Raw genomic sequence first — 26,948 nt, forward strand, 5'->3', positions numbered from 1 at the left:
GTATTGATGAGAAATCTTGCCAGTATAGGGGAGGGTGATTCTGATGGGGGCGGACTCTGGTCTGGTCTGGTCTGGAGTGTGGTGGACATGGTCCTCTTGACTAGCTTAATAGGATACAAGGCACATATAACATGCTCCACACGGTTGTAGCCACTGCAGCTTGATAACGTTGCCAGAATCAATATCGAAACGTCGCTATACGCAATAACCCAGAAGTTGTTACCCATAAAGTTGTACATTTTCTTATGCAACGGTGTAAAAGGTGCTCATGGTATCGACCACTGTGGTCGAGGTGTTTTACAGTGTTCATAAGTACATAGCTGAGAGACGAAGAGTTCGTTTTATTTGTATAAACAAAATACCACATAGCACGAGAATTGTAGAAAACGAAGCAATTAGTTGACATGTAGAGTTTTTCAAAAATAAATATTTCCTCCATTTTCAGAAAGTACTTACCCCCGGTAATAATTCCCGGAACTGTACTATATCTTATTTATAAAAAAAATCAGCAATACAAGACTTGCAGTTCAGAGAGGCATGTCCATCTCCAAGTGATTGTTCCTGGTAATGTAATGCTCCATTGTAATGTAATGTACACAACCTTGTTCCCGATAACAATTCTCTGTGGAGGAGATTTTTCATAGGTCAGGGTTGATATACTGGACCAGACAATCCAGTGACTGATATCATGAGAATCGATCCACGCAATCGGGATACGATGGTGTGCATCAACCAAAACAGCGAGTCTGACCACCCAATCCCGTTCGTCGTCTCTTACGACAGTCGCCTTTAACGACAAGCATGGGTTGTTGAAGACCTATTCTACCCGGATCTTCATGGGTTATTATAGACATAACTATTGTTGAAACCATATATACTACTCAAAGACGTAAAAGAACACCCACATGACCATAGTTAATCTGTCACGGGTGGTGGGTATTGCAACACATACTTCCAAGTGTGGTGTTCTCTACTTGTTTTGAGTAGTATGCAATACAGACACTATAATACAGACATGTTTTATTAAATATGCTAAGCCTGACACGCCATCCCCACTCCAGCACTTGAACTCTGACCAGCGACTGTCCCACATCGATGAAGAAGTGGACCCAATGCCATTTAATGAACTACATCTATGAATGCAGAACATGACACTGCTGAAAGCTTTATTTTCTAACATGAGTAACAACCAAGTCTGTAAAAATATCATCCATCGAAATGAGTGAGTGAGTATGGTTTTACGCCGCTTTTAGCAATATTACAGCAATATCACGGCGGGGGACACCAGAAATGGGCTTCACACATTGTACCCATGTCTGGAATCGAACCCGGGTCTTCGGCGTGACGAGCGAACGCTTTAACCACTAGGCTACCCGACCGCCCCCATCGGAATGAGCTAAGTTGAGTATTGTCGGATCATAGGTTTTCGGACGGCCATGTTTATCGCGGTTAGTCGCGTGAAAACAAGGCGTTTGGCGTAACAGACTTTGTAAATACTCATATGAAGGCCTGTTTTTAAGATAAAGTTGCCTTTTAAAAGCGAGTGAGATGTTTCAGTTGTCTTTGTGATTAACGAGAAAATTACGAATGTTTGTTAAGCGTCCGAAAACCCATAACAGGGATATATAACTAGAAATATTGGACGTCAAATGAATGGAATTTCAAAAACATTTAAGGATGCTTACCAAGTGAGTGAGTTGGGTTTAACGCCGCTTTTAACAATATTCCAGTTATATCACTGCGTGTCAGCTTAATGTGGGAGGAAAGCCCGAAGTGATGCAGGTCTCAGACGTTTACCACTTCGGTGAAACCCACGAGCACGGGTATGGTGCTGACAAACCTAGAAACATATTCGGGGCTAACCGGGATTCGAACCCTGGAGCCCCCATAAAACAGCTGGCATATCAGAAAATAATTGTTCTGAAGCATACCATAAATTTTCAGTTTCACTAAAGCACAACCCTAAGCCATCTTCCTGAGGCAAGGGAGTTAACTGACTTTAGAAGTCCAGTTTCAACCCTTGCCGAACCAGGCTGGAATTCCGGAGATACAGTTTGGCTGGACTAACGAGTCTATGAATAGTTCAGGCAAAATCACGTAACTAACTAGATATCCGGTTCGTAAACATGGATTTCAACGTGCAGATTTAGGTCGACTGCAGGATTTGCAAAGCATGTGTACCCCCAACTGGGCGTCGACAGATATTTGCAATTCTTTTCATGTCTTTTATTAAGGTGCTTAAGTGAATTGATGCACTTTGCAGGTTAAGAGGTTCATCCATAAATTCTTATCCTTATCTTATCCTTACTTAGTACTCCCAACTTCTAAATTCCCATCAAAGAAGGTTAAGAGCCGTTTTATTACAATATAGATCTTGATTATCAATTCGATCGTCTTGACTGGGCGCTGCCATTTTGTTTGAAGCAAATACCCGTGATATTAGAGATGGAATCTGATTGGCCAATAGGAGGGACATAGAAGGGACACAACTCGTAATAGCCACTGGTGGTACTATGATCGAGCCTGGAAACTCCAGCTTAGTTCAGCAAAGATGGAAACTGGACTTTTACAGTCGGTGAACGCCCTTGCCTCGGGAAGATGTCCCAAGTATGCATTACAGTGATGAATGTACTGGTTGTTCATAGACACTCTTCTCCATCATGCCTGTAGGAACACCTCCAAAGGTACACATTCCTATTCACAGCACAGCCTTGGGGGAAAAACATCCTTGATTACTGTGTTGTATCTCCATTCTATTGTAAGTACCACGGATGCCTCCATGACAACTCGGCAAGTGAAGTCCCATTCCCCATTCTCTGTTTGAACTTACATAGAGTGAAGGACATATTGTATGACAGTCAATATCATATCCCCCCCCCCTCTCCTCCCCCCCCCCCCCCCTCGCTGTAGAGTGAAGGGAATGTTGAACGTGTACGACTTGAGATCATTTCCACAAAAGTCTGGATATCTGCATTGTGAGCAGGTCGGGGTACGCATAGTGCCATCTCAATTCTGTTGCAAGTTCAGCTGGTTCTTATGGGCAGATGGTCCCAGACGAAAAGGTCTCCACTGGTGAATACAATATATCAAATATCTGTATCTTTACTTCAACAAACTTCAACAATAACGTTGACATTATTTAGGAAATAACCACCTCCAACACAGCTGTAAATCTTGTTTTATTTGCTTAAAAAATGACGGTAATCATCTTAAGTAGTGCTCCAAGGTTCTCATTGCACAGAGCAATATTAGCTACGACTTTTGAAAATCTGATACCTTAACATCGATTTACGAAGTGCCCAGGAGTTAGCCGAGGATAAAGGGGCACTTGACGGAATACTGTTTCAGATGGGATTTAAGACACTGTACGGATTGTTCGCATTAAAAGCTGTTTATTTACTCCAATACCTAGTCTGACATACCCTGGACTGACATACCCTGGTCTGATGTACCCTGGACTGACATACCCTGGGCTGACATAGGAGGTCCAATCAGGTGGACTTAGTATCTGCCAATCAATATGGAGGTTTCTCAATTCACGGTACCAGCAAGCGAAGCATTTGGTTTCCTTATATGGTTTCCTTATCTTGCAAACAAATCTAATTGGGCAGTTCTGAATGGAAATAATATTGTCTATCTTACATATTTTTTTGGAGCACCATGATATGACAAAAAAGGGAAAACTATTTTGGTGTACATTTTCTTTTGGACCAAAGTGGCAAATTACTGAAGCTGTATTATTTCAGAAAGCAGACATCTGATTGGCTTAAAACAACATTCATCCTTTATGTTCAATGGGCAGTCAAACTTAGCTCAGAGTTCACCTTGAATGGAGGGTTGTCAGATCTTCTTATTTTATCAGAGAAAAGATCAGAATCTGATAAAATGACGCTAAAATCAACTGTCTTGTAACAGGGACACACATGTAATTAATTGTAATAATGTTGACAACAACACAAAGTTACAATGTAATGACAGGGACTTCCATCCACAAATACTGCATGTAATGAATGAATAAATTAGCAGCATGCTGTAACATGACGCATCTTCCTGAGGCAAGGGAGTTAACTTACTATAAAAGTCCAGTTTCCACCCTTGCCGAACTAGGCTGGAATTATGGAGATACATTTTGGCTGGACGAACAAGTCTGTGCATAGTCCAATCAAAATCTCGTAACAAACTAGACATTCGGTTTGATACAACATGGATATTAACGTGCAGATTTCAGTCGACTGCAGGACATTACTGGGCGTCGACATATATTTTCCAAATCTTTTCATGTTTTTAATCATCGAGCTCAAATGAGTTAGAGTAAATGAGTAAGATCCGTTATAATACAATATAGATTTTGATTATTGATCAGATCGTCTTGACTGGGCGCCGCCATTTTGTTTGGAGCAAATGCAAGTGATATGAGAGGTGGAGCCTGATTGGTCAATAGGAGGGACACAGAAGAGACATAGCTCACAATAGCCACTGGTGGCGCTACGATCGAGCCCATCAATTCCAATGTAGTTCGGCAAGGGTGGAAACTGGACTTTTACAGTCAGTTATCTCCCTTGCGTTGGGAAGACGAAGATGGTATTGACTAGTATACTCAAAGGCAAAAGTTCTTATTCATCATACAGTTTTCTCATACCATTAAAAAATATAAGGACCATCCGACTCTTTCATAGTACTGTAGTTAATTTGGCATGCCACGCAAAAATTACTTGTTGTAACATGAACGAATCCAGTGGTCCTTAACTTCTTTTGAGTGTTATATAATATTGATCAATATGCCATAAGCCTTATTATTAATTTGCAGTAATCTATCATTTGTCCTTGAGTACAGATACAAGTATTGTATTCAACGTAATAAGTGCCCAGGGCGCTCTCAAAATATGAAATAGGGGGCTCTTATAAGAATAAAATTTTGGAGTAAAAAACCAGGGTTGAAAGATTGTAAATTTCGTGGTTTAAGCTGACAGCCTGAAATGATACAAAATAAAAGTCTGTGAGTATTAGATCTATACACGACAGGTATATTTATCCAGCATTTAATTGCCCATAATTAAGGGTGCATATAACACATGCATGAGTGCATATTATACACGAATAAATGTCTTGTGTACATTGATCAATCGGAAGGGGTGCTAATTGGGATTGTTCACAAGCCAATATATTAGCAAATATCGCCGTTGGTGCTTATTAGAGTGGGGCGCTTATTGCGTCGAATACGGTATGTATTGATACATCAACTACCATCTGCATTATTCACATGTGTAAAGTTTACTGACACAGTTTTACATACATTGTGAACAAACAAGCAGACATCCCTCAGCTTTTTTCTCTTGTGTTTTGACACTGAATGAGAATGTCAAGATTAAGTTTCATTATCAGACCTCCATGTCAGAATGATGAGATCTGATTGGTCCACATGATCTTGATAAAATACTGGGTAACCGGCCTTGGGGGTTAAAAAAAAAATTCATCGCGGAATATATCTCTTATACCCCGCCATGAACAATACAGGCGGCACATGGATTTCTGAGGGACAGAATAAATCCCTTATACCCTGCTTCAAAGCAAAAACCTGCACGCTTTTTCCTAGGCAATGGAAGTCACGTGACATAGAACAGTTAACCTCAGCTCAATCAAACAGCTGTTTTCTATCAATTTTGAATTTGTAATAATTCTTTAACAATTTCACATTAAAACATGTCGGTAAGATAAATTCGTTGGAGCAGGATCACTCGGGGCACATCAGGTTTTATGCATCCCACGTTAGGTTTTATACCTCTTGCTCAGACAAGTGGTATAAAACCTAATGAGGACGCATAAAACCCCATGTACCTCGAGTGATCCTGCTTCAAATCATAATGTACGTGAAACTTCATATGAAATGGGCTAAAACTGAACAGAATAAAAACATTTGATTAAAAAAGCATTGTTTCATCATAAATTGAAACCATCTGGTTTGCAGGACCTGAACAACTCTTCTGACAAAATCTATGTCTTAGGCCACAATAAATCAGTTATTAGATCTTAATCCAAATTGTTTTTAAATGTGAGGTAAAAAGCATTTTATTTTTTACTTTCAAAAAGCCAAAAACAAACTGTTCAAGGCATCTGCTTACAGTTACTCTCAACAGATAAGTTTGACATGAAAACTGACTGATTTCTACGACTATGTACAGTGTTCCCTCGCTATTGTGCCCTTCAATATAGCGCTAACTCGTTATAGTGCGCAGTAGTGCATAGCTCACAAAATTTACTTACATTTTTAATAAACTCAAGTTTTCCAATGACATGATGTAAATCTGTTTTTTACACTATGAATCATAAACAACTACTATTCAAATATTTTTTTCAAATTCTGAAACGTGCAGCGTAGATCGTGTTAAGTAGGCAGAGCATGTACTGTTTTGGGGGTCATCTACCCCCTACTACTCCTTGGTTAAACCGCAGATCGTCTATAACGCTCATCAATTACTGTAAAACGTGACATTAATGCGTCTCCAAAAGAATGCGACCGCTCGCCCCTAGCCAAAAATGCGACTCAATATGAATGTGACACCCCCTCCTCTCAAGCATCAGTGGATTTATACCTAAACAAAATGTCCTCTGTCAGGTTTACAGGAGAATCCTCACCTTAATCCAACCTTACATTAATCCAATCACACACCAAATAGCACCGCTTTTTAGCGCTGAGTAGAGTACTTCAGCTAAAACAATACGTGCACGCTGGCTCGTGTCGGCCTTTGATGCAGTCTCAAAGACCAAAGACACTGTGTTCGGTGGCATCTGTCTGGACTTGCAGGTGTGATCAGTGATGACATGAGTGAGTAGAACGCTTGTGTCAATTCACAGGATGTAATACGTGTTTGAATGGCATTGTTTATATACTTGTTACAAGTGCTGCTCAATAAACAGTGATATGGAATACATAGTTGTTTGTTTTCAGCATATGTCTAAGTTGGTATTTCTGCTATCAAAAATGTCCTATTGTTGATATAAATGCGATGTTTAATAATGCGAGCAAAGACCACACGCATTTTTCGCATTTAATTCCCGTTCGCGTTAATTTCAAGATTTACAGTATTTGGACCCCAAAGGTAGCGTTGTAGTGAGGGATCACTGTATATAAAGTATTTCATCAAGTACAGAAACATGCGTACACACAGTGATTTTCTTTTTCTGTGGGTACAAAGAGTTAATGTAAGGTGGGACGTTTCATAATGAGGTAGGCGGAATAATTCAATTATTTATTATGGCCTTTATCGTTTTTGATTGGTCAGTCGTTTTCACACTGGTTTTGATGTCTGTGATAATCATCCTCTGCCTCGATTATATGAGGGTTGACAAGTCTATGAAATGAATGAATGACAGGCATGAAGTTGAAGCAATCACTATGCACTGATTATAATACACTTTTAAGTTGATCCAAATATTTCTGTAGGCTTGCGACAGCGGTTTTGATTTTGTCTTTATCTGGATCTGCAGGTTCCTTCTTCAAGTAGAGCCTGAATTGTTTAATGCTGATTTTAAGTAACTCTGCCTTGTCAAGGTCAGTGTCCGTCTGGAAGAGCCTCTCACTGACCAACGCAAAGTTCTTATGCCAGTAGCTTGGCACGGACTTGTGCTGGCGATGAGCTTCTCGATACAGCTGGTAACAAAACAAGTGGGATATCATGACATTTTTCAAACATTATCCATTGTATCACAAAGCAATTTCTTTTTCATTTGGCCACCTTTCTTTCTTGTTTACATACAACCCCCCCCCACCCACCCCCCTCTCAAAAAAAAAAAAATCGAAAAAGTAAAAAAAGATAACTGAAAACAATATTCCTTTGTTTGATTAATAGTATGGTGTTCAACATGTCTTCATACTACAGTTGTGCCTCGTTTATACGGACACTTGCGTCATTTCACAATTCGTCCGTTTAAACAAAATTCCGTATAACTGAAACCAGCTTCTTACTGGAAGAGTTACTTCCCTTCAATTATGCAACTCATGACAGATGACAGAGCAAACAGATACATCCACTCAATCTTTATTCAAGACATACACGTTTCAAAAAATCTGTCTCTGCCCTCCACAGACTTCATATTTATGGAATGGGATTACATGTACAATAAACAAGCTCGTCTCAAACGTAACTCAGTGTCACTCGGTTAATTGACTTCTCACGAATCAAAGGATTATCACCAGCGGAAGTGTATTGTCCGGGTAAGTGAGACAATTTTGTGTGCATTTCAGTGTTTTGTGTATGAAAATGACCATCCGGTTCTGGAAACTGAATTTCCGAATATACGGGTAAATTTATATAGTAATTATTTCGTTTTGAATAAAAAATCGTTCAGGAACCGAGGTTTCCGGATATCAGAAGTCCGTATAAGCGGGGCATGACTGTATTGTTAATCTCTTTATTGAAGTTAAACCCAAAATGACAATTAGTTTTGTTTTCTCTCTGTCTGTAGGCATGCTGACCAAGAATATCCATGAAATATGAAACTACATCACTCACCTGAAAGGAGTATAACAACATGGCCGTCTTCTCTGGGCCGTCCTTGTAAGTACCCGACTTATCTAACAGGAAGAAAGCACTGGCTGTCCTGAAATAAACAAGAATACAGTCATCCATATCGCCATATCACAAAGCTATCTTATAATTTCTGTTATCTGTATCATGTCTGTGGGAGTCTCAGTTCGTTGTCATACATTCTGGGGCGGTCGGGTAGCCTAGTGGTTAAAGCGTTCGCTCGTCACGCCGAAGACCCGGGTTCGAATCCCGACATGGGTACAATGTGTGAAGCCCATTTCTGGTGTCCCCCGCCGTGATATTGCTGGAATATTGCTGAAAGGGGCGTAAAACCATACTCACTCACTCACTCACTCACTCACTCATACATTCTGTCTGTCCATAACCCAGGTGGATTCCTTGTGTTTTGTATTGTTTTGTTCTGTTCTTTGACTCGTAATAAATAGTCATGTCCGAGGTCGAGTTGTGATTTATTGTCACATAACACCAAGCTGCTTCCACAAGCCCTCCAGACAAGACCCGTGAAGATTCCGGGGTAGAATAGGTCTTCAGCAACCCATGCTTGCCGTAAGAGGCGACTTTGCTTGTGCTTGTCGTAAAAGGCAACTAACGGGATCGGGTGGTCAGACTCGCTGTCTTGGCTGATGCATGTCATCGGTCCCAATTGCGTGGATCGATGCTCATGATATCAATCACTGGATTGTCTGGTCCAGACTCGATTATTTACGGACCGCTGTCATATAGCTGGAATTTTGATGAGTGTGGCGTTAAACAACAAACAAACCAACCAACCAACCAACAAGCCTCCAGACAAACTGATCTGCTTGACCTGTCTACTCACATGGCTGCCCACATTTCCCCAGTAGCGACGTGCTCCCAGGATGTCGGGGGATAGCTGCAACACAAACAGGAATTAGCACCACAATGTTCTATGTGGAGCAAATTCAAATTCAACGAGTCTGTGTACGATATCATGAAGTGATCATAGCGATCCAACTTTCAGTCAGGTGAGCTAAAAATAAGGGTATTTTGTCTTATTCAATGGCTAATGCAGTTTTCTGTCATATATACTTTTTTAATAAAAAGGAAGCACGTTCAAACTTTGAAAGTATTGAAATATGGATCTCTGCTGTTTTTTTGTGAAATCAAAATTTGATTATTGTGGACTATAATTTTGACTGTATTTTCTTGTGTTTGGCGTTATTCTCACTGTGAAGCGACACCTATCGGAGGATCAAAGATTGAAATATATATATTTCAATCTTTGATCCTCCGATAGGTGTCGCTTCACAGTGCTATACATATATATATATAGGTATGAAGCCCATTTGGTTGGGTAGCTGATGAGATGAGATGAAATTAGGTTAAATGTCGCGTCCAAGATTATTGCACTTATATAGCGACGTGCATGTGTTTGTGTGGCTGCTTGTACTAGTCCGGACTGATGCCGATTTATAGTGCTAGCTCACTGAGATACCATGCCGCAGTTTGACATGAATACCCCACTCAGACACAGTATACTGACTCCGAGCCGACCAGTCCATTTTTTAGCCCCTTAATGCCGAGCGCCAGACAGGGTAACAACAAGTACCATCTTTTAACGTCTTTTGGTATGACGCGGCCGGGGATCGAACCCCGGACCTTCCACTCTCCGGGCGGATGCTCTACCACTAGACCACGGAGGCGGTGGTTGGGTAGCTGACGCTAATTAGCATCCAGTGATTATGTGGGCTAATTAATACGGCGCCGTCTAGATGGTTAAGAGTTGGAGCATTATTTCCTTTTAATATGAAGACACAAGTTATTACCCATGACATGCCATGGAATTTGTTTCCTGTCTGTATCACCTACCCAGTATGTGGGTGTTTCCAATCAACACCAATATTTTTTGTATTGTTTATCCATGTTGAAAGATCAAGCGTGGATCCTTTTTGTATAAACTGTGAACAGACACCATACGGCCAGAGTTCGTAGCCGCTGCGCCAAGATGGTTCATGGTCCTGCACACCGATACAGCCAAACATTGGTCGTCTGAAGGAACAGAGAATAGACATGTCTGCAATACATACATCATTCTGTCATGAATTTGGAAATTACTCGATCCTGATTGGTCAATCAGAGGTTGTCAAATCACAATAAACCCCTCTGATTGAAACAGCTGGTTTGACGGCCACATCACGGGGGAAGCTAATATTCATAGAATATTACTTTTTTTCAGTCATTGTCGGTAGGCATATTCAAATAATTATATCTCCAATTACAGGTTGCAAAGTTGCGGTTACTAGAATATTCAAAGGATGTGTGGCAAATCATGTCATGCAGAAAGCACCATGGAAATCTACAAAGAGATTGTATTTAAGTTTAGGAGACAACAGAGGGGTTGGAATTTGGTGCTTTTCTATATATGACTGTGACATCATATCTTTTGCGTCACAATGAGTGATATGACGTCGTAATGGTGACGTGTGATGTAGAACGAAAGCCTTGCAAACCTGGGTTAGTTTTCCTTAGGGATGCCCACCTCATGTTAGCTTACCAAGTTCCTGTGCTTCTATGCTTTCAATGCCTGTCATATGTTCGAGTGAAGTATTACGGTGTACACGAACTGCTTCATCATATGCATCACCATATTTTGTTAACAGGCTGTTGTCGCAATATATACACCAGTGATCAACATTAAGGTAACGAGGGAGTGTGTGAATGGTGTTTTACACCAGTATCCTCTTAAGGACATGGGAACACGGGTGGCCCAGTCGTCTAAGGCGCCGCGTTTCGCTGTGCAGAGTTGCCTCCCTTAGGCACGCCAGAAACCTATGATTGTGGGTTCGAATCCCGTTCGCCCTGATTATGTTTCTAGGTTTATCAGCACCATACCTGTGCTTGTGGGTTTCACCGAAGTGGTAAACGTCTGAGACCTGCATCACTTCGAGCTTTCCTCCCACATTAAGCTGACACGCCGTGATATGACTGGAATACTGTTAAAAGTGGCGTTAAACCCAACTCAGTCACTCTTAAGGACATTATTTTCTTATTCACTGGATCACAGATTTCACCTGCCAAAGTCAGAATTCGGAGAAGGGAAAATATAAAAAAGAAGACATCAGCCTCAGTACCTTTGAGATTCAACATAGGTGTTCAAAATGTCTGCGTTGTTCAGAAGAGGTGGTGAGGTGAAATGGGCATAAGCCGCTTAACATCTCGTAAAAATTATTGCCCTTATAAAGCGACTTGCCTGCATGTGTGTCTGGGCCAACTTGAACAAAGCTATCTTAGCGCTAAGATGATTGTAACTCCCATACTCTAACATAGGCTTACGATAGTCTTAGCGCTAAGATCGCTTTGTGCATGTGGGCCCTGGTTGTACTAGTCTGGACATATGCTGATTTCATAGTGCTAGCCCACTTAGATAGCATGCCGCAGTTTAACATGGATACCCCACTCAGACACAGTATATTGAGTCTGAGCCGACTAGTCTTTCTTTAATCCCGTTAATGCCAATTGCCAGGCAGGGTTACAAGTGGTACTATCTTTTAACATCTTTTGGTATGATGAGGCCAACGACCAACCTTCTGCTCTCCTGGCACATCTAGTCACTAGCCCACTAGATGGTCTTCTTAAGAACAGTTAATTCAGGGGCGTTATTTTGGCAGTATCTGTACAAGGCTTAGAGAACAAGGCTTATAATTTATTATGCACAGGATCAGCTACAACAGATGGATTCAGCAAAATACTGAGTAATCACAAAATTTTCTTGTATGTGTGAGCTGTCAGTGGAGAAAATAGGTGAACATTATTAGGCCCCAAAAAATAAAAGAATTGGTTCTCTGGCAATGGCTTTTGAAAATATGGTGCAGGCTGGTGGTGGTTTTCTTTTTATTGTTCAAGCTAGTATGTAACTAAATTTTGCGGAATATTTAAAGATTTTATTTTTTTAAATGGAAATAAAAACGAAACGTGTATGGGCTTTATGAACCAAGAATATTTTTTTTTTTAGCCATATGATTCCAGTTTTGATAAAAAGAGGGTTGGTAGATTTGAGATTCAATAAATTAAAACAATAGTATTGCAATCTTGACCATACAAACAAGTGGATGACAGCATGAGCATTAACCGATTCAATCAGAGTACAACAGCAAACAATGAGACACACTAATCACTGGAGCAGTCAGCTTTCAAGCCAAGCATGGTGTACTGGGAATTTACTTCATGTCCCCCCTTGGTCGTGCAAGGGAAGAAGGTAACCGAGCACCTACCTCTGTATGTTTGCATCTAGCAGAGATCTGAAGGTGAAGGACGTCCTTCCATCCTCGACCATTCCGTCCTTCAGCTGCATGAAGTCGCCAGGGAATAGCAGCCCTGAGCTTGTGTCTCTCATCATTTCCACTGACCACTTGTACGTCAACACCTGGAGTCACACAAACATGTCAACACCTGGTGTCACACAAACATGTCAACACTGTAGTCACACAGACATGTCAACACCTGGTGTCACACAAACATGTCAACACCTGGTGTCACACAAGCATGTCAACACCTGGAGTCACACAAACATGTCAACACCTAGTGTCACACAAACACCAGAACACCTGGTGTCACACAGACATGTCAACACTGTAGTCATACAGATATGTTAATACTTGGTGTCACACCAACACGTCAACACTGAGGTCACACAAACACATCAACACCTGGTGTCACACAGACATGTTAACACCTGGTGTCACAAAGACATGTCAACATCTTGTGTCACACAAACACCAGAACACCTGGTGTCACACAGACATGTCAACACTGTAGTCACACAGATATGTTAATACCTGGTGTCACACCAACACGTCAACACTGATGTCACACAAACACATCAACACCTGGTGTCCCCCAGACATGTTAACACCTGGTGTCACACAAACAGATCAACACCTGGCGTCACACAAACACTTCCTTACAAGTGGTAGACCTCACTACCTGCCTGGGAAATAGTCATACTCCCTACCTACCTGGTGAATAGTCATACTCCCTACCTGCCTGGGAAATAGTCATACTCACTACCTGCCTGGGAAATAGTCATACTCACAACCTGCCAGGGAAATAGTCATACTCACTACCTGCCTGGGAAATAGTCATACTCACTACCTGCCTGGGAAATAGTCATACTCACTACCAGCCTGGGAAATAGTCATACTCACTACCTGCCTGGGAAATAGTCATACTCACTACCTGCCAGGGAAATAGTCATACTCACTACCTGCCTGGAAAATAGTCATACTCACTACCTGCCTTGGAAATAGTCATACTTACTACCTGCCTGGGAAATAGTCATATTCACTACCTGCCTGGGAAATAACACTCATACTCCCTACCTGCCTGGGAAATAGTCATACTCCCTACCTGCCTGGGAAATAGTCATACTCACTACCTGCCTGGGAATAAGTACTCATAGGATGACATGCATCAACCAAGTCAGCGAGCCTGACCAGCCGTTCCCATTAGTCACCTCTTACGACAAGCATAGTCGCCTTTTACAGCAAGCATGGGTTGCTGAAGACCTATTCTACCACGGATCTTCACGGGTGGTGTGTACTGTGAGCTTGCTGTTGCAAGGGGCCCTTCATTTTTCATGTGCTTTAAGTTTGTTTGCTTGTTTGTTTGCTAGCTTGTTTGTTTGCTTGTATGTTTGCTTGTTTGTTTGCTAGCTTGTTTTCTTGTCTGTTTTCTTGTTTGTTTGCTAGTTTGTTTGCTAGTTTGTTTGCTTGTTTCTTTGCTAGTTTGTTTGCTGGTTTGTTTGCTGGTTTGTTTGCTTGTTTGTTTACTTGTATGTTTGCTAGTTTGTTTGCTGGTTTGTTTGCTAGTTTGTTTGCTTGTTTGTTTGCTAGCTTGTTTGCTTGTTTGTTTGCTAGCTTGTTTTCTTGTCTGTTTTCTTGTTTGTTTGCTAGTTTGTTTGCTAGTTTGTTTGCTTGTTTCTTTGCTAGTTTGTTTGCTGGTTTGTTTGCTTGTTTGTTTACTTGTATGTTTGCTAGTTTGTTTGCTGGTTTGTTTGCTAGTTTGTTTGCTTGTATGTTTGCTAGCTTGTTTGCTTGTTTGTTTGCTAGCTTGTTTTCTTGTCTGTTTTCTTGTTTGTTTGCTGGTTTGTTTGCTAGTTTGTTTGCTTGTTTGTTTGCTAGTTTCTTTGCTAGTTTGTTTGCTGGTTTGTTTGCTGGTTTGTTTGCTTGTTTGTTTACTTGTATGTTTGCTAGTTTGTTTGCTGGTTTGTTTGCTAGTTTGTTTGCTTGTTTGTTTGCTAGTTTGTTTGCTGGTTTGTTTGCTAGTTTGTTTGCTTGTTTGTTTGCTAGTTTGTTTGCTTGTTTCTTTGCTAGTTTGTTTGCTGGTTTGTTTGCTAGTTTGTTTGCTTGTTTGTTTGCTATGTTTGTTTGCTTGTTTGTTTGCTAGCTTGTTTGCTCAACAATATTCCAACTATATCACAGCAGTCTGTAAAGATGATTTAAGTATTATGGCGAAAATTCTTATGCACATAAGAAAATAACATACAGGGATTAAAAGTGATCATCAGACAAACCTAAAGTGGACCAGACAAACCAGTGACTGATAGTATGAGCAACATCCAACACCGTTAGGTCACTATGGCATGCAATCAAGCCCAACCTTCTGATCCAACATGTCGCATTATATGACCAGCAGAGGTTGCTGGAGACCACTTCATACCTGGAATCCCCACAGGGAGAGAAATAAGTATCACGCCCAAAACTTACTTCTTGATCAAACAGAATGATGTCTGGGCGGACGTTCTCACACAGGTGGAAATATCTGAAAAAAAGTCAAATGATACAGCATTTACATCAGAAATAATCGCCCATGAAGATCCACGCTTTACACCAATTTCACAATCTTTGTCTCGGACCTATTTTGCATATTGTGTTAATCCAAACATTGCCAACAATATTAACCATCATCAGACGTTCACAATGAAACAGATCTATAGTGATAAAACAACATGAATCTTGACTGTTCAATAACTGCAGTACACCATGTATAGCGGCGGTATATGCACTATCAGATCATCCCAGTGTTTGATTGACAAGCTGTGAACCGCGCAGCCTGGCAGTTCTTCTTCAGGCTGTACCGTTCCGCAGGCCTTTTTATATTAATTAATTAACAGATTTTATTTCTACAATAATGTTTGGAGTGAGATGATAGGCGTTTAACGTCGTGTCTAAGATTACTGCACTTATATTTCAACGTGCATGCACGTGTGTGTGTGTGTGTGTGTGTGTGTGTGTGTGTGTGTGTGTGTGTGTGTGTGTGTGTGTGTGTGTGTGTGTGTGTGTGTGTGTGTGTGTGTGTGTGTCTGCTTATCCGGACTGATGCCAATTTATAGTGCTAGTTCACTGAGATATCATGCCACAGTTTAACATGAATACCCCACTCAGACACAGTATACTGACTCGGAGCCGACCAGTCCTTGTTTTAGCCCCTTAATGCCGATCGCCAGACAGGGTAACAACCAGTATCATCTTTTAACGTCTTTTGGTATGACGCGGCCTGGGATCGAACCCCGGACCTTCAGCTCTCCAGGCGGACGCTCTACCACTAGACCACGGAGGCGGTCAATATAATGTTTGAAAGTTCCTACAAACAGAGACATCTAATTGGCTTAGGTTTGGGGAATGCCATTTCCGGGTAATTCCAATTCTATTTTTAGTAACTCAAATCAGTACCGGAACTATCAGACCTGAATGGCGTCAATATGCATTGACATGTGACCGCTTCCTGGGCCCACTTGCCAAAAGCGATCTTAGCGCTAAGATGATCGTAACTCCCATACTTTAACAAAGGCTTACGATAGTCTTAGCGCTAAGATCGCTTTGTACACGTGGGCCCAGGTCTGTGAATATGACAGAAATCTTTGCATTATAAAAACACTATTTCATGCTAGCCCCTGTCTACTACTGTGTTGTACCTGAGAGTGTTGGATGGAAGATCTCCCTTCGTGAGGATGATGGAGCCATTCGGAAGGCTGTTCAGTAACGACACAGCGAAGTCTCGGACCACGTAGTTGGTGCTCTGGTCACACAGAGGGAAGTTTCTGTGCTTAACAAAGTAAAATAGTTGCATACATTATTACTCAACCACATCCCAGTGGCAACATGTAAAGGATTCTCCCTTTTTACACTAGAATATGATAGTGAGTATTTCTGCTCTACGTCCACCTGTTGGAGATGTGTGAGTGAGTTGGGTTTAACACCGCTTTTAACAGTATTCCAGTTATATCACGGCGTGTCAGCTTAATGTGGGAGGAAAGCCCCAAGTGATGCAGGTCTCAAACGTTTACCACTTCAGTGAAACCCACGAGCACGGGTATGGTGCTAACAAACCTAGAAAACATAATCGGGGCGAATCGGGATTCGAACCCACAATCATAGGTTTCTGGCGTGCCCAAGGGACGCAACTCTGCATAGCGAATCGCGGCCCCTTAGACGACTGGGCCACCTGATGGAGATGCATAGGTCAACACAGGTCATGGCTACCTAGAGGAAGGTGAAGGTCAGTGTGATACTCACAAGCTGGAAGACTGCTACAGCCACTGCAAAGATAAGATCCAGCCGCCACTTGTGGAGATCAATGAGCCAGTGCACCATGCTGGAACGCAAGGTGCCGGGTAACTGTAGCTACAGCTCTCACGAAATACAGTGTGTGGGTGGGTGGTTAAGGTTTAACAATACTTCGAATAGTATTAAAAATAATAATGTGCCAAATCCACACCCTAAAGCATGATAAACCGTGATATATCCATATTCCATATCATCCTTCTGGGTGCCCTTGGGCAGTTCCAGCATTTTCAAAATCCTCTCTCAGTCAATTTAACACACTTGGTTTTTAAAAAGGGGGTGTGGGGTGTGGGGTTAGTGTATGTGTGTGTGTGGGGGGGGGAGTGAGGTCCAGAACCCAACCCACTTTGAATCTGCCTATGGTACCTGTTATGTGCAAGAGTTCTCATATATCGCGCGTAACATTGTCCTGTTTTCGTTCATTGTTTATCTTCAGTTATAGGCACTATTCCAAGTTAATTTGTGTATAACATTTGTGTTTACGTGAGTAACAATTTAATAGACGTAGGGATTATGTTTATTTGCCGTAAATTACCTTAAGATTGTATTTCGATGACGGACTGCACAGAGCGACATGCCAGGCTACCGGGCCGCGCCATTTTGGGATCATGACGTCATCGATATTTGTGTTCCCTCGGTTACATTACAATTATTGCATAAAGTGCCGTATTTTAATTTCCTTTACTTCAGTCAGTTTCTTAAATTATTATGTTAGTCGTATGCTTTGTGTTATAAATAATATCTAAGTTAATATTCGTTCAGTGACCAGCTGTGACGTCACGTTTTGTTTACCGTTAGAGCTGATCAGCTAGTTGTGACGTCATTTGCTGTTTTTTTACGGTTAGATGAGTGAGATGGAGAGGAGGACTGAACGGAGTCGGTCGCATGAGATTGTAAGTATGTATTAACACGCTGCCACCAATTCATATTTGGCTCTGTTGGAGATAATACATTGTGTATTAGGTAGAATAGTATATATATATATAAATCTTTATTAATATAGTTTGAGTGGTTAATTCATGTAAAAAAATTACAGTTGTATTGTTGAACAAAGATATCTTGTTCTGTGGTTATTTGGAAAAAGCTAACTGTGACATCATGTATAAATAAGCGAACCCCCCAGATCCGTGACAGTACCCATTCAATTCACTGCTGGGTGAACAGAGTCATATTCCGAAAAAAAGTCACATGCCTTAGGAGACGATTGGGGCAGGACCGAAGGCCTAGATACTCTCAGGAATCAAACAGCCGAACCTGGTCACCCATCCAACCACAATAGGCGACCAGTGTTGCTTAGCTTCACCTGATTTGTGACCTGTATCTTTTACACAGGTCAAGTGGATAGAGCCCCTGGTCAGAGTGAGCAAGGTCGGGGGTTTGATCCCCTGGCCTGTCATACCAATGTTAAACTGTGGCATGGTATCTCAGTGGGCTATCACAATAAAACCGGCATTGGTCAAACAGCCAGAAGCATGCATAGTTGGTCGCCCAAAACATCAAATACAAAGGTGGCAACAGACAGGTTCCATTCCTTGATTTATACAGTTGTAGTCAGTTGTCAGGGATAACTCACTTGATGAAGTCGACGAAGGTGACAGCAGCAAGCACTGCCACCACGATGTCACTCTGCATCCAAAACCTCTCCACCTGCAACACAAACAAGCCATCAAGTATCAATCACAAATACAACTTTACAAGCCATTAATCCACCTGGGAAAGCATCTATCTACCACAGGGCAAACTCCCCTAAATCTGATCTCACATTTAGATGTACCAAACAACAATTTATTTTTCTTTAAGGCAGAAACACTGAATCTTTCTTACAGTTTGTTTGTTTGTTTGTTGTTTAATATAGCACTCAGCAATATCCCAGCTATGACAGGGATCTGTAAATCATCAAGTATGGACCAGACAATCTAGTGATTGACATCATGAGCATTGATCCACCGATTGGGATACGATGACATGCATCAACCAAGTCAGTGAGCCTTACCACTCGATCCCGTTAGTTGCCTCTTACGACAAGCATAGTTGCTTTTTACAACAAGTATGGGTTGCTGAAGACCTTTTCTACCCTGGGTCTTAACGGGTTCTTACTTACAGTAGGTTATGAAGTAATATGAAAGGTATATTCACCTGGAAGCTGGAAAACATTGACATAATTAAATGTGTGCATTAATACATTGTGTCACAGTGTCAGTGATTAGTCAGTCGGACAGTGACGACAGGCAATATAGTTCCAACTGAAACGTGGAATGAGAAACAAGCATGGTCACCTTTTATGGCAAGTATGGGTTGGTGAAGACCTATTCTACCTCACGGGTTGAGTGAGTGAGTGAGTGAGTGAGTGATTGAGTGATTGAGTGATTGAGTGATTGAGTGAGTGAGTGAGTGTGACCGCCGGCCTGTACAGCACATCAGGGGGTCTGGAACTACTCACCACCCCCAGCAGCAGGGGGTTCTTCACATCCAGATTGGCCCGCCAACCAAAGAAGACAATGTACGTGAAGAGCATCAGGTAGAAGATGCAGACACTGGAAGACTTGTACTGCTGGGACAACCTGCACATACACAGGTGCAAGCGTTGACAGGAGAAGAATTTTCGAAATCACAAAAGTTGAAAATTCAAAATGAAATCACTTGTAAATCGTATGCAAAGCTTGTGGAGACACATTGCATGTTTTTTTCAGCTCAGTTTTAGAAAAAAAACAGACAGAAAGATTATGCTGATCATTTATGATTTATGTAGTTTACAGTGCTCTTAACAGGCAAAATGGGAGAATGATCATTCTTTTGTTCAAAATTCGGATTTCTCAAAATAATACTTATCCTATCTCACACTATGCATTTTCCCCTTGTTTCGATCCTGGTGTGGAAACACCCAAGAACAAAGTTTCCAGCTTCAAAAAACATTGGACCAGAACACATCCCAGCATCACAAAGGTCACCAGCTAACAAAAGGGTCACGCAATGTAATCCTATGAACTCAGCGTTAGAAATTGGCACTAGTCCTGTAGTCCTTACCAAACTGCCCAATAGTAAAGGTATCCTAAGGACTAGTAGAAATTGGTCCATTTTAAGGGTTTTGCTATATGTTATCATTATAAGGACTAGTGGACAAAAACTGTTAGTTTCTAACCCTGTCAACTGCGACACTAGACGACCTGATCACCTGACATAACCTACCACATCATTCTGTTTCTTAGAGCGGACAGTGCATGACCCATTTGTTTGGGTAGTGACCATGGTGATGTTGGGATGTGTTCATGTGATTTGTTTTTAAGAAGCTGGAAACTTTGTTCAAGCATGTATCCTCATAGGATCAAAAGAAGAAGGAAGAAATGCATAGTGTGAGATAAGATTCAAAATTTGGAGTTTGGGAAAGCAATGCAAACTTCAGGCGATGCAAACGTTTGGGAACTCCCTACCACCAGCATAATAGGTCTAATTACCATTCTTCAGGTTTAACAATTACCGAATTCAACGTAATAAGCGCCCAGGTCGCTCTCAAAATTAGAAATAGGGGTCTCTTATTAGAATATTATTTTGGTGGAAAAAACAGAGTAGAAAGATAAATTTCGTGGTTTATGCTGACAGTCTGAAATGTTTATGTACGACAGATATATTTTTCCAGAATTTAATTGCCCATAATTAAGGGTGCATATAACGCACAAGTGCATATTATATGCGAATAACTAAGTCTTGTGTACATTGATCAATCGGAAGGGGTGCTAATTGGGATTGTTCACCAGCTAATATGTTAGAAATTATCGTCGTGGGCGCTTATTATAGCGGGGTGCTTATTACGACGAATACGGTAATATTACTTTACAGAAAGATCATTTGTGAACAGGCATAATGCATGTATGATGCAACTTGAACAATAAACATCAAACTAGGTATTAGGTGAGGTGAAATGGGGTTTAATGTCGCGTCAAAGATTACTGCACTTGTACAGTGACGTGCATGCACGTGTGTGTGTGGCTGCTTGTACTAGTCCGGACTGATGCCGATTTATAGTGCTAGCTCACTGAGATACCATGCCGCTGTTTAATATGAATACCCTACTCAGACACAGTATACTGACTCTGAGCCGACCAGTCCTTGTTTTATCCCCTTTATGCCAAGTGCCAGACAGGGTAACAACAAGTACCATCTTTTAACATCTTTTGGTATGACTCAGACGGGGATTGAACCCCGGAACTTCCGCTCTCCAGGCGGATGCTCTACCACTAAACCAAGGAGGAGGTCTCCAACTAGGTATTTTTGGTCTGGGAGCAATATTAATGTAACCGCTGGCTAGGCTTAAGACCATTTTGGGATGTTACAGAGCATTATGAATGTTAAAATGTTTTTTGAATCTAGAAACATTTCTGGGCGCTTCCACATCAGAAAGAAAGAGAAATGCATAGGGTGAGATAGGATTTGTTTTAAAATTATCAACATTGGGATCATCCTTAAAATGTCCCTTGCTCAATAGGAAAATGAATCTGAAGTATTCCTACCTTTTGACAGCAGCAATGACAGAGAATATGGCCAGCAGGTACCCGACCGGGGTCAGATCTGTGTATATGTGCTCCAGGTATAACCTACATGGGAACAAACACAGCAATAAATCAACTCTCAGATGTTTCTGTGTCACTGCTTCAGGTAAGAATACAAATATTTATTCTTGATGAGGTCAATTTTCGAAAACAAGGACCCTATGACCCGACCCCCGAGAAAGTCTGACCGGATCAAGGCCGAAGGAATTGGGTCCGAGGGGCCTTGTTTTCTGATATTTACGTCATTTGTTTTGTTATACCGAAATTCAATTTAAAGTTAATTAAGTCATTAAACTGTGCTCTAGTTTCGTTACAGTAACTAAACTGAGAACCATAAAATGTTAGTACGAGGCGCCATCTTGTTTTCTAACACGAGTGAATATTCATCACATGACAGGTCAATACTGATCATGTGATGAGTTAACATTCAAGGTCAGTGTCAGTCACATGATTTTTGGGTCTACATTGAAATGAAGATACCGTGCCATAGTTTAACATGAATACCCTACTCAGACACAGTATACTGACTCCGAGCCGACCAGTCCTTGTTTTAGCCCCTTAATGCTGAGCGCCATACAGGGTAACAACAATTACCATCTTTTAACGTCTTTTGGTATGACGCGGCCAGGGATCAAACCCCAGACTTTCTGCTGTCCGGGCGGACAGTCTACCACTAGACCATGGAGGCTGTCTCCCGGATGGGACTCAACCCAACAAAGTACTAGAATCTGTACTTTACTAAGCAAGTGTTATCCCAATACAACATTTGTAACATTATACTTGCGTGAGTTGGGTGTAAACAAACACTGAAATTAATGATCTTAAAGATTAGTTTAGAATAATTTATATCTGTTAGTATTTAACCATAAAGGTTGCAACATGCTTGTCACAGGAGTACACACAGACCCACCTGAGACCGTATATTAACCCCTGCCCTGTATGATCCTTTAGCTGAAAAATAAAGACAAATAATTCTTTTTTAATTTTATATTAGTTATTGGTGTAGTCATGTTACAATCATAAAAAAACATCGTTGAAAATCTGTTCTCATAATATCCTGCATTTACTGTAAAGCATGTAAAGTAGATATTATTATTATTATTATTATTATTATTTTTAGTAATAATTAAACTATCGCACCATGTTTTAGCACCATTTACTGGTATTATGAACATCAACCCATGTTATCAAAGTATGAGTGAGTGAGTGAGTGAGTGAGTGAGTTGGGTTTAATGCCACTTTTAACAGTATTCCAGTTATATCACGGCGTGTCAGCTTAATGTGGGTGGAAAGCCCGAAGTGATGCAGGTCTCAGACGTTTACCACTTCAGTGAAACCCACGAGGACGGTTATGGTGCTGACAAACCTAGAAACATAATCGGGGTGAACAGGGATTTACCCAACAACAACAACAACAACAACAACAACAACAACAACAATAATAATAATAAAATTTTAAAAACCTGAAAAAAACTTGTTATGAGGCAAAATGGCCTCCTTTTCGAGATTTGTTGTTATCATTATTAGTTAAACGGCCCTGTGAACCAAATCACCAACCCTGATCAATTACGACCAGTGTGGGTTGCCACGAAGTGTACCCACCAAGTCAAAAGTCCCGTACTCCATCCTCAGCAGGTGTGTGACGAAGCCCATGGTCGTGCGCTGATCCCCCCACGTCCACCGCGCCGCCCGGGTGTACGCAGACACGGGGAGGTACACGTAAGGGAGCAGGCCCAGACACATCGTCACAGACAACTTCAACACCATCCCTACGGTCAGCGCCTGCAACAATCCATATAGATCAAATAATGCACAACACTCACTGATGTTGACCTGAAACTCTGGGAGACACGAAGTAGAAGGGCAAAATAACACTGCTGCAGATTTCACTTGTGAAGTATTGAATTCATCATAATATAATTAAATTTTCGTTGTGTTCATGGAAATTCCTGCATTCTGATTAGCGTAAGGGAGCAGGCCCAGACACATCGTCACAGACAACTTCAACACCATCCCTACGGTCAGCGCCTGCAACAATCCATATAGATCAAATAATGCACAACACTCACTGATGTTGACCTGAAACTCTGGGAGACACGAAGTAGAAGGGCAAAATAACACTGCTGCAGATTTCACTTGTGAAGTATTGAATTCATCATAATATAATTAAATTTTCGTTGTGTTCATGGAAATTCCTGCATTCTGATTAGCTGAATTGGTCACGTGTTATTGCATTCATTTCCCAATGAATGTAAAAAATTAAGCCACGCCCACCGCTGCGCACTACTTTTATTACTGCGGAATGTCGGGGAATCCCAATATTACAGTCGAGGGAATTCCCTTTCTGCTCACGTGTATCGTCATGCACAGGACATTTAGCGACTTTCATGCATATTCATTGTCCAAACTACCCTTTGAAACCGAAGGCCGAGAATGAATGAAACAGCAAACGTGCAGGCTCGCTCGCCAGTTTTTTTTCCCGCTCGCCTCGGTTCAACTTTCATGTCTTCGCGTTTCATTTCTAACTAGCATTTCTCCAACTGTTTTACCGTAATCAGAGAAGTAATGTTTGAATCACGCAGTAAATGACCATGTTATTTGAAACAGCCGCCTTCTCTCGGACATATTTCTTCCGGTTCGTTACAGTCTGACTGTTGCAAGTCTTTTCGCCTCTTGCCTTAATTGGCAGGTCAAATGAACATTGTTTTAATCCCACTCTCCGTTGATTGGCTACTGACTGTGTAGGCGTGTCAAGTTATGTGCATAAATTAAACGATCACCTGATTCATGTCACACCACTGTATGTATTCCTACACCTGGAATGTTCATCAAAGCCGTCATTTTTGTCTGTTTTGATATATGCAACTGTTTTGGGTTAAACTATTGTAGATAAAACATGTTTTACGTTGTCGAATTTAATTATAAGCATTGACTGTGTATTTTTTTCGGTTCATTGAGGTATGAATCGAAAAACCGATGCGCAAACTTTTGTAAGAATCCGCTACGCGGATTCATACAGTTTCAATCGGTTTTTCGATTCATACCTCAATGAACCGAAAAAAATACAGTCAATCCTTAAGTAAATACCTAAGGCTTAAAAAATAAAAGAATTGGTTCAAAGGCAATGGCTTCTTAAAATATTGTGCGGACGGGCGGACTTGTTTTTTTGTGCGTGTTTTTTATGTACATTCAACCTGGGAAAGGGCCCCCTACATAAATGTATTCCTTGATGAGAAAAATACTGGAATACAGTTTTGGACAACCATTGGACTACCAGTGCGTGCATAATACATGCATACAATGAACGTTGATATTATTTCACAATGTGACGACAACGGAAGATGCATGTCAACAAAGTACACAAGTTGGTCCTATGATTACTCTATCTGGCGATGAAAGTGTTCATCGTGTATCCGGATTTCAAACAATTTTGTTTAGAGTCATTTTAGCAGAATCGTGTATGATATGGTCAGTAAATCAGATAAAATCACCATGAACTCGCCTTCAAATAAACGTTGGAGAGATAGAGATAAAAAGTCTTCTGTCTTCCTATCAATTCCTATGAAATTTGTTTTCAGTTATGATATTGGCTATGCCAATAAGTATTTTTTTTAAACAAAATCACGCATAGATCGGGGAGAACATTTGTGAACAGCTGATTGCTATTTCCGGCTTATTTTATTTTATCTATGTATGAAACATTGTCAGGCATACAGTACACAAATACCATTTAATCTGTAAATCATCATGTCTGGTGATGTTTTATCATAAACTTCATGTTTACATTGACCAAATTTGCCAACGGCAAAACAAGCATACTCCTATTGCAGTCATGGCCATAACACGAAATGCGCAGTAAAGCATTGCACATGTAAAGGGAAGTAACTGCGCACTGTATTGGATCGCATTGTTTCTAAGTAAGTTAAAATAAGTTATTTTATTCTTTTCACATGGAACATCTTATTGAAATATATGTTATTGTTGAAACAATATCAGACAACAGATGCCAGTCCATAATCTCACTGAAACTTTTGTCCTGGGCCTACTTGCACAAAGACATCTCAGCAATGACTATTGTAACTCCCATTGCTTAATACAGGCATACAATAGTTGTAGCACATCAATCACTTTATGCAGTGTGCGCTGTATAAGAGAAACCATTTCTCCTCGGGATTGTAAACCCTGACATTCGGTGACATACCGAGGGGGCTGTAGGCCGTAGGCCCCCGAGGTATGTCACCGAATGTCAGGGTTTTTAATCGCTGGTATTCCTGAGGAGAAATGGTTTGTTCAACTTATAAACCGACTCATCACATAGAGAACGTTTTTAATTAAATAACTGTACTAAAAACTCTCAAATGTATAACCTGTGTCGGAGATGAAATATCGCCTGCAGTCGTGAACTCGGTTCAATGAAACCAGTGACCTCAGCACGTGGGTTTCGCAACGGTGCGAAATCTGCACGTGCGTCTCGCAATGGCACGAAAATCTGCTCGTGTGTCTCGTAGGCTGTTCGTAGTTTTTGTTCTGTCAAGGATTTACAATGATTGTAAGCCCTCCTGCGAGGAGTTACCACAATTTCAAAAACTCCATATCGAGTTACACAAACAGCCAGTAGGTTTGTTTATAAGGTCAAGTAAACATAGTGAGTGAGTGAGTGAGTTGGGTTTAACGCCGCTTTTAACAGTATTCCAGTTATATCACGGCGTGTCAGCTTAATGTGGGAGGAAAGACTGAAGTGATGCAGGTCTCAGGCGTTTACCACTTCGGTGAAACCCACGAGCACGGGTATGGTGCTGATAAACCTAGAAACATAATCGGGGCGAACCAGGATTCGAACCCACAATCATAGGTTTCTGGTGTGCCCAAAGGCGCAACTCTGCACAGGGAATCGCTGCGCCTTAGACAACTGGGCCACCCGTGCCCCAAGGAGAGTAACATAGAGTAACATGCAGGTTTCACATAGAGGCTGGTCTGACCTGTGCTGTGTAGAGGATAGTGAAGGCCCAGGGCACGACACACACGATGTACAGGACACACGTGTGTTGGTTACACAGACTCAGGCCACAGCAGAAAGAACCCAGTAGCGCAAGCTGAAACAAGGACACTGATTACATGCTGGACACGTGATGGATGGAGAGTGTACTGGTCATTAGCCACTAGATTTGTTTGTTTGTTTGTTTGTTTGTTTGTTTGTTTGTTTGTTTATCGCTGCACTCAGCAATATTCCAGCTATCTGATGGCGGTCTGAAAATAATCAAATCTGGACAAGAAAA

General features: G+C 41.2%; 1 protein-coding gene across 1 annotated transcript in view; it reads right to left on the minus strand.

The window, feature by feature from the left end:
- Positions 1-2,922: 2,922 nt before the first annotated feature.
- Positions 2,923-26,948, minus strand: part of LOC139442324 (protein O-mannosyl-transferase TMEM260-like) — a 51,503-nt gene continuing 27,477 nt past the window's right edge. Inside the window, exons 7-20 of the mRNA XM_071223119.1 lie at positions 26,652-26,765; positions 23,275-23,454; positions 22,583-22,623; positions 21,634-21,717; positions 19,569-19,689; positions 18,702-18,775; positions 17,081-17,159; positions 16,480-16,610; positions 15,272-15,326; positions 12,779-12,930; positions 10,377-10,556; positions 9,367-9,420; positions 8,511-8,598; positions 2,923-7,648 (exon numbers count right to left, since the gene is read on the minus strand). Of these exons, the coding sequence (XP_071079220.1) occupies positions 7,403-7,648; positions 8,511-8,598; positions 9,367-9,420; positions 10,377-10,556; positions 12,779-12,930; positions 15,272-15,326; positions 16,480-16,610; positions 17,081-17,159; positions 18,702-18,775; positions 19,569-19,689; positions 21,634-21,717; positions 22,583-22,623; positions 23,275-23,454; positions 26,652-26,765 (1,599 nt within the window). The 3' untranslated portion in view covers positions 2,923-7,402. The remainder of the gene's footprint in view (positions 7,649-8,510; positions 8,599-9,366; positions 9,421-10,376; positions 10,557-12,778; positions 12,931-15,271; positions 15,327-16,479; positions 16,611-17,080; positions 17,160-18,701; positions 18,776-19,568; positions 19,690-21,633; positions 21,718-22,582; positions 22,624-23,274; positions 23,455-26,651; positions 26,766-26,948) is intronic.

This window comes from Haliotis cracherodii, unplaced genomic scaffold (genome assembly GCF_022045235.1).
Source record: "Haliotis cracherodii isolate W230 unplaced genomic scaffold, xgHalCrac1.p SCAF_5, whole genome shotgun sequence".
Taxonomy (NCBI): domain Eukaryota; kingdom Metazoa; phylum Mollusca; class Gastropoda; order Lepetellida; family Haliotidae; genus Haliotis; species Haliotis cracherodii.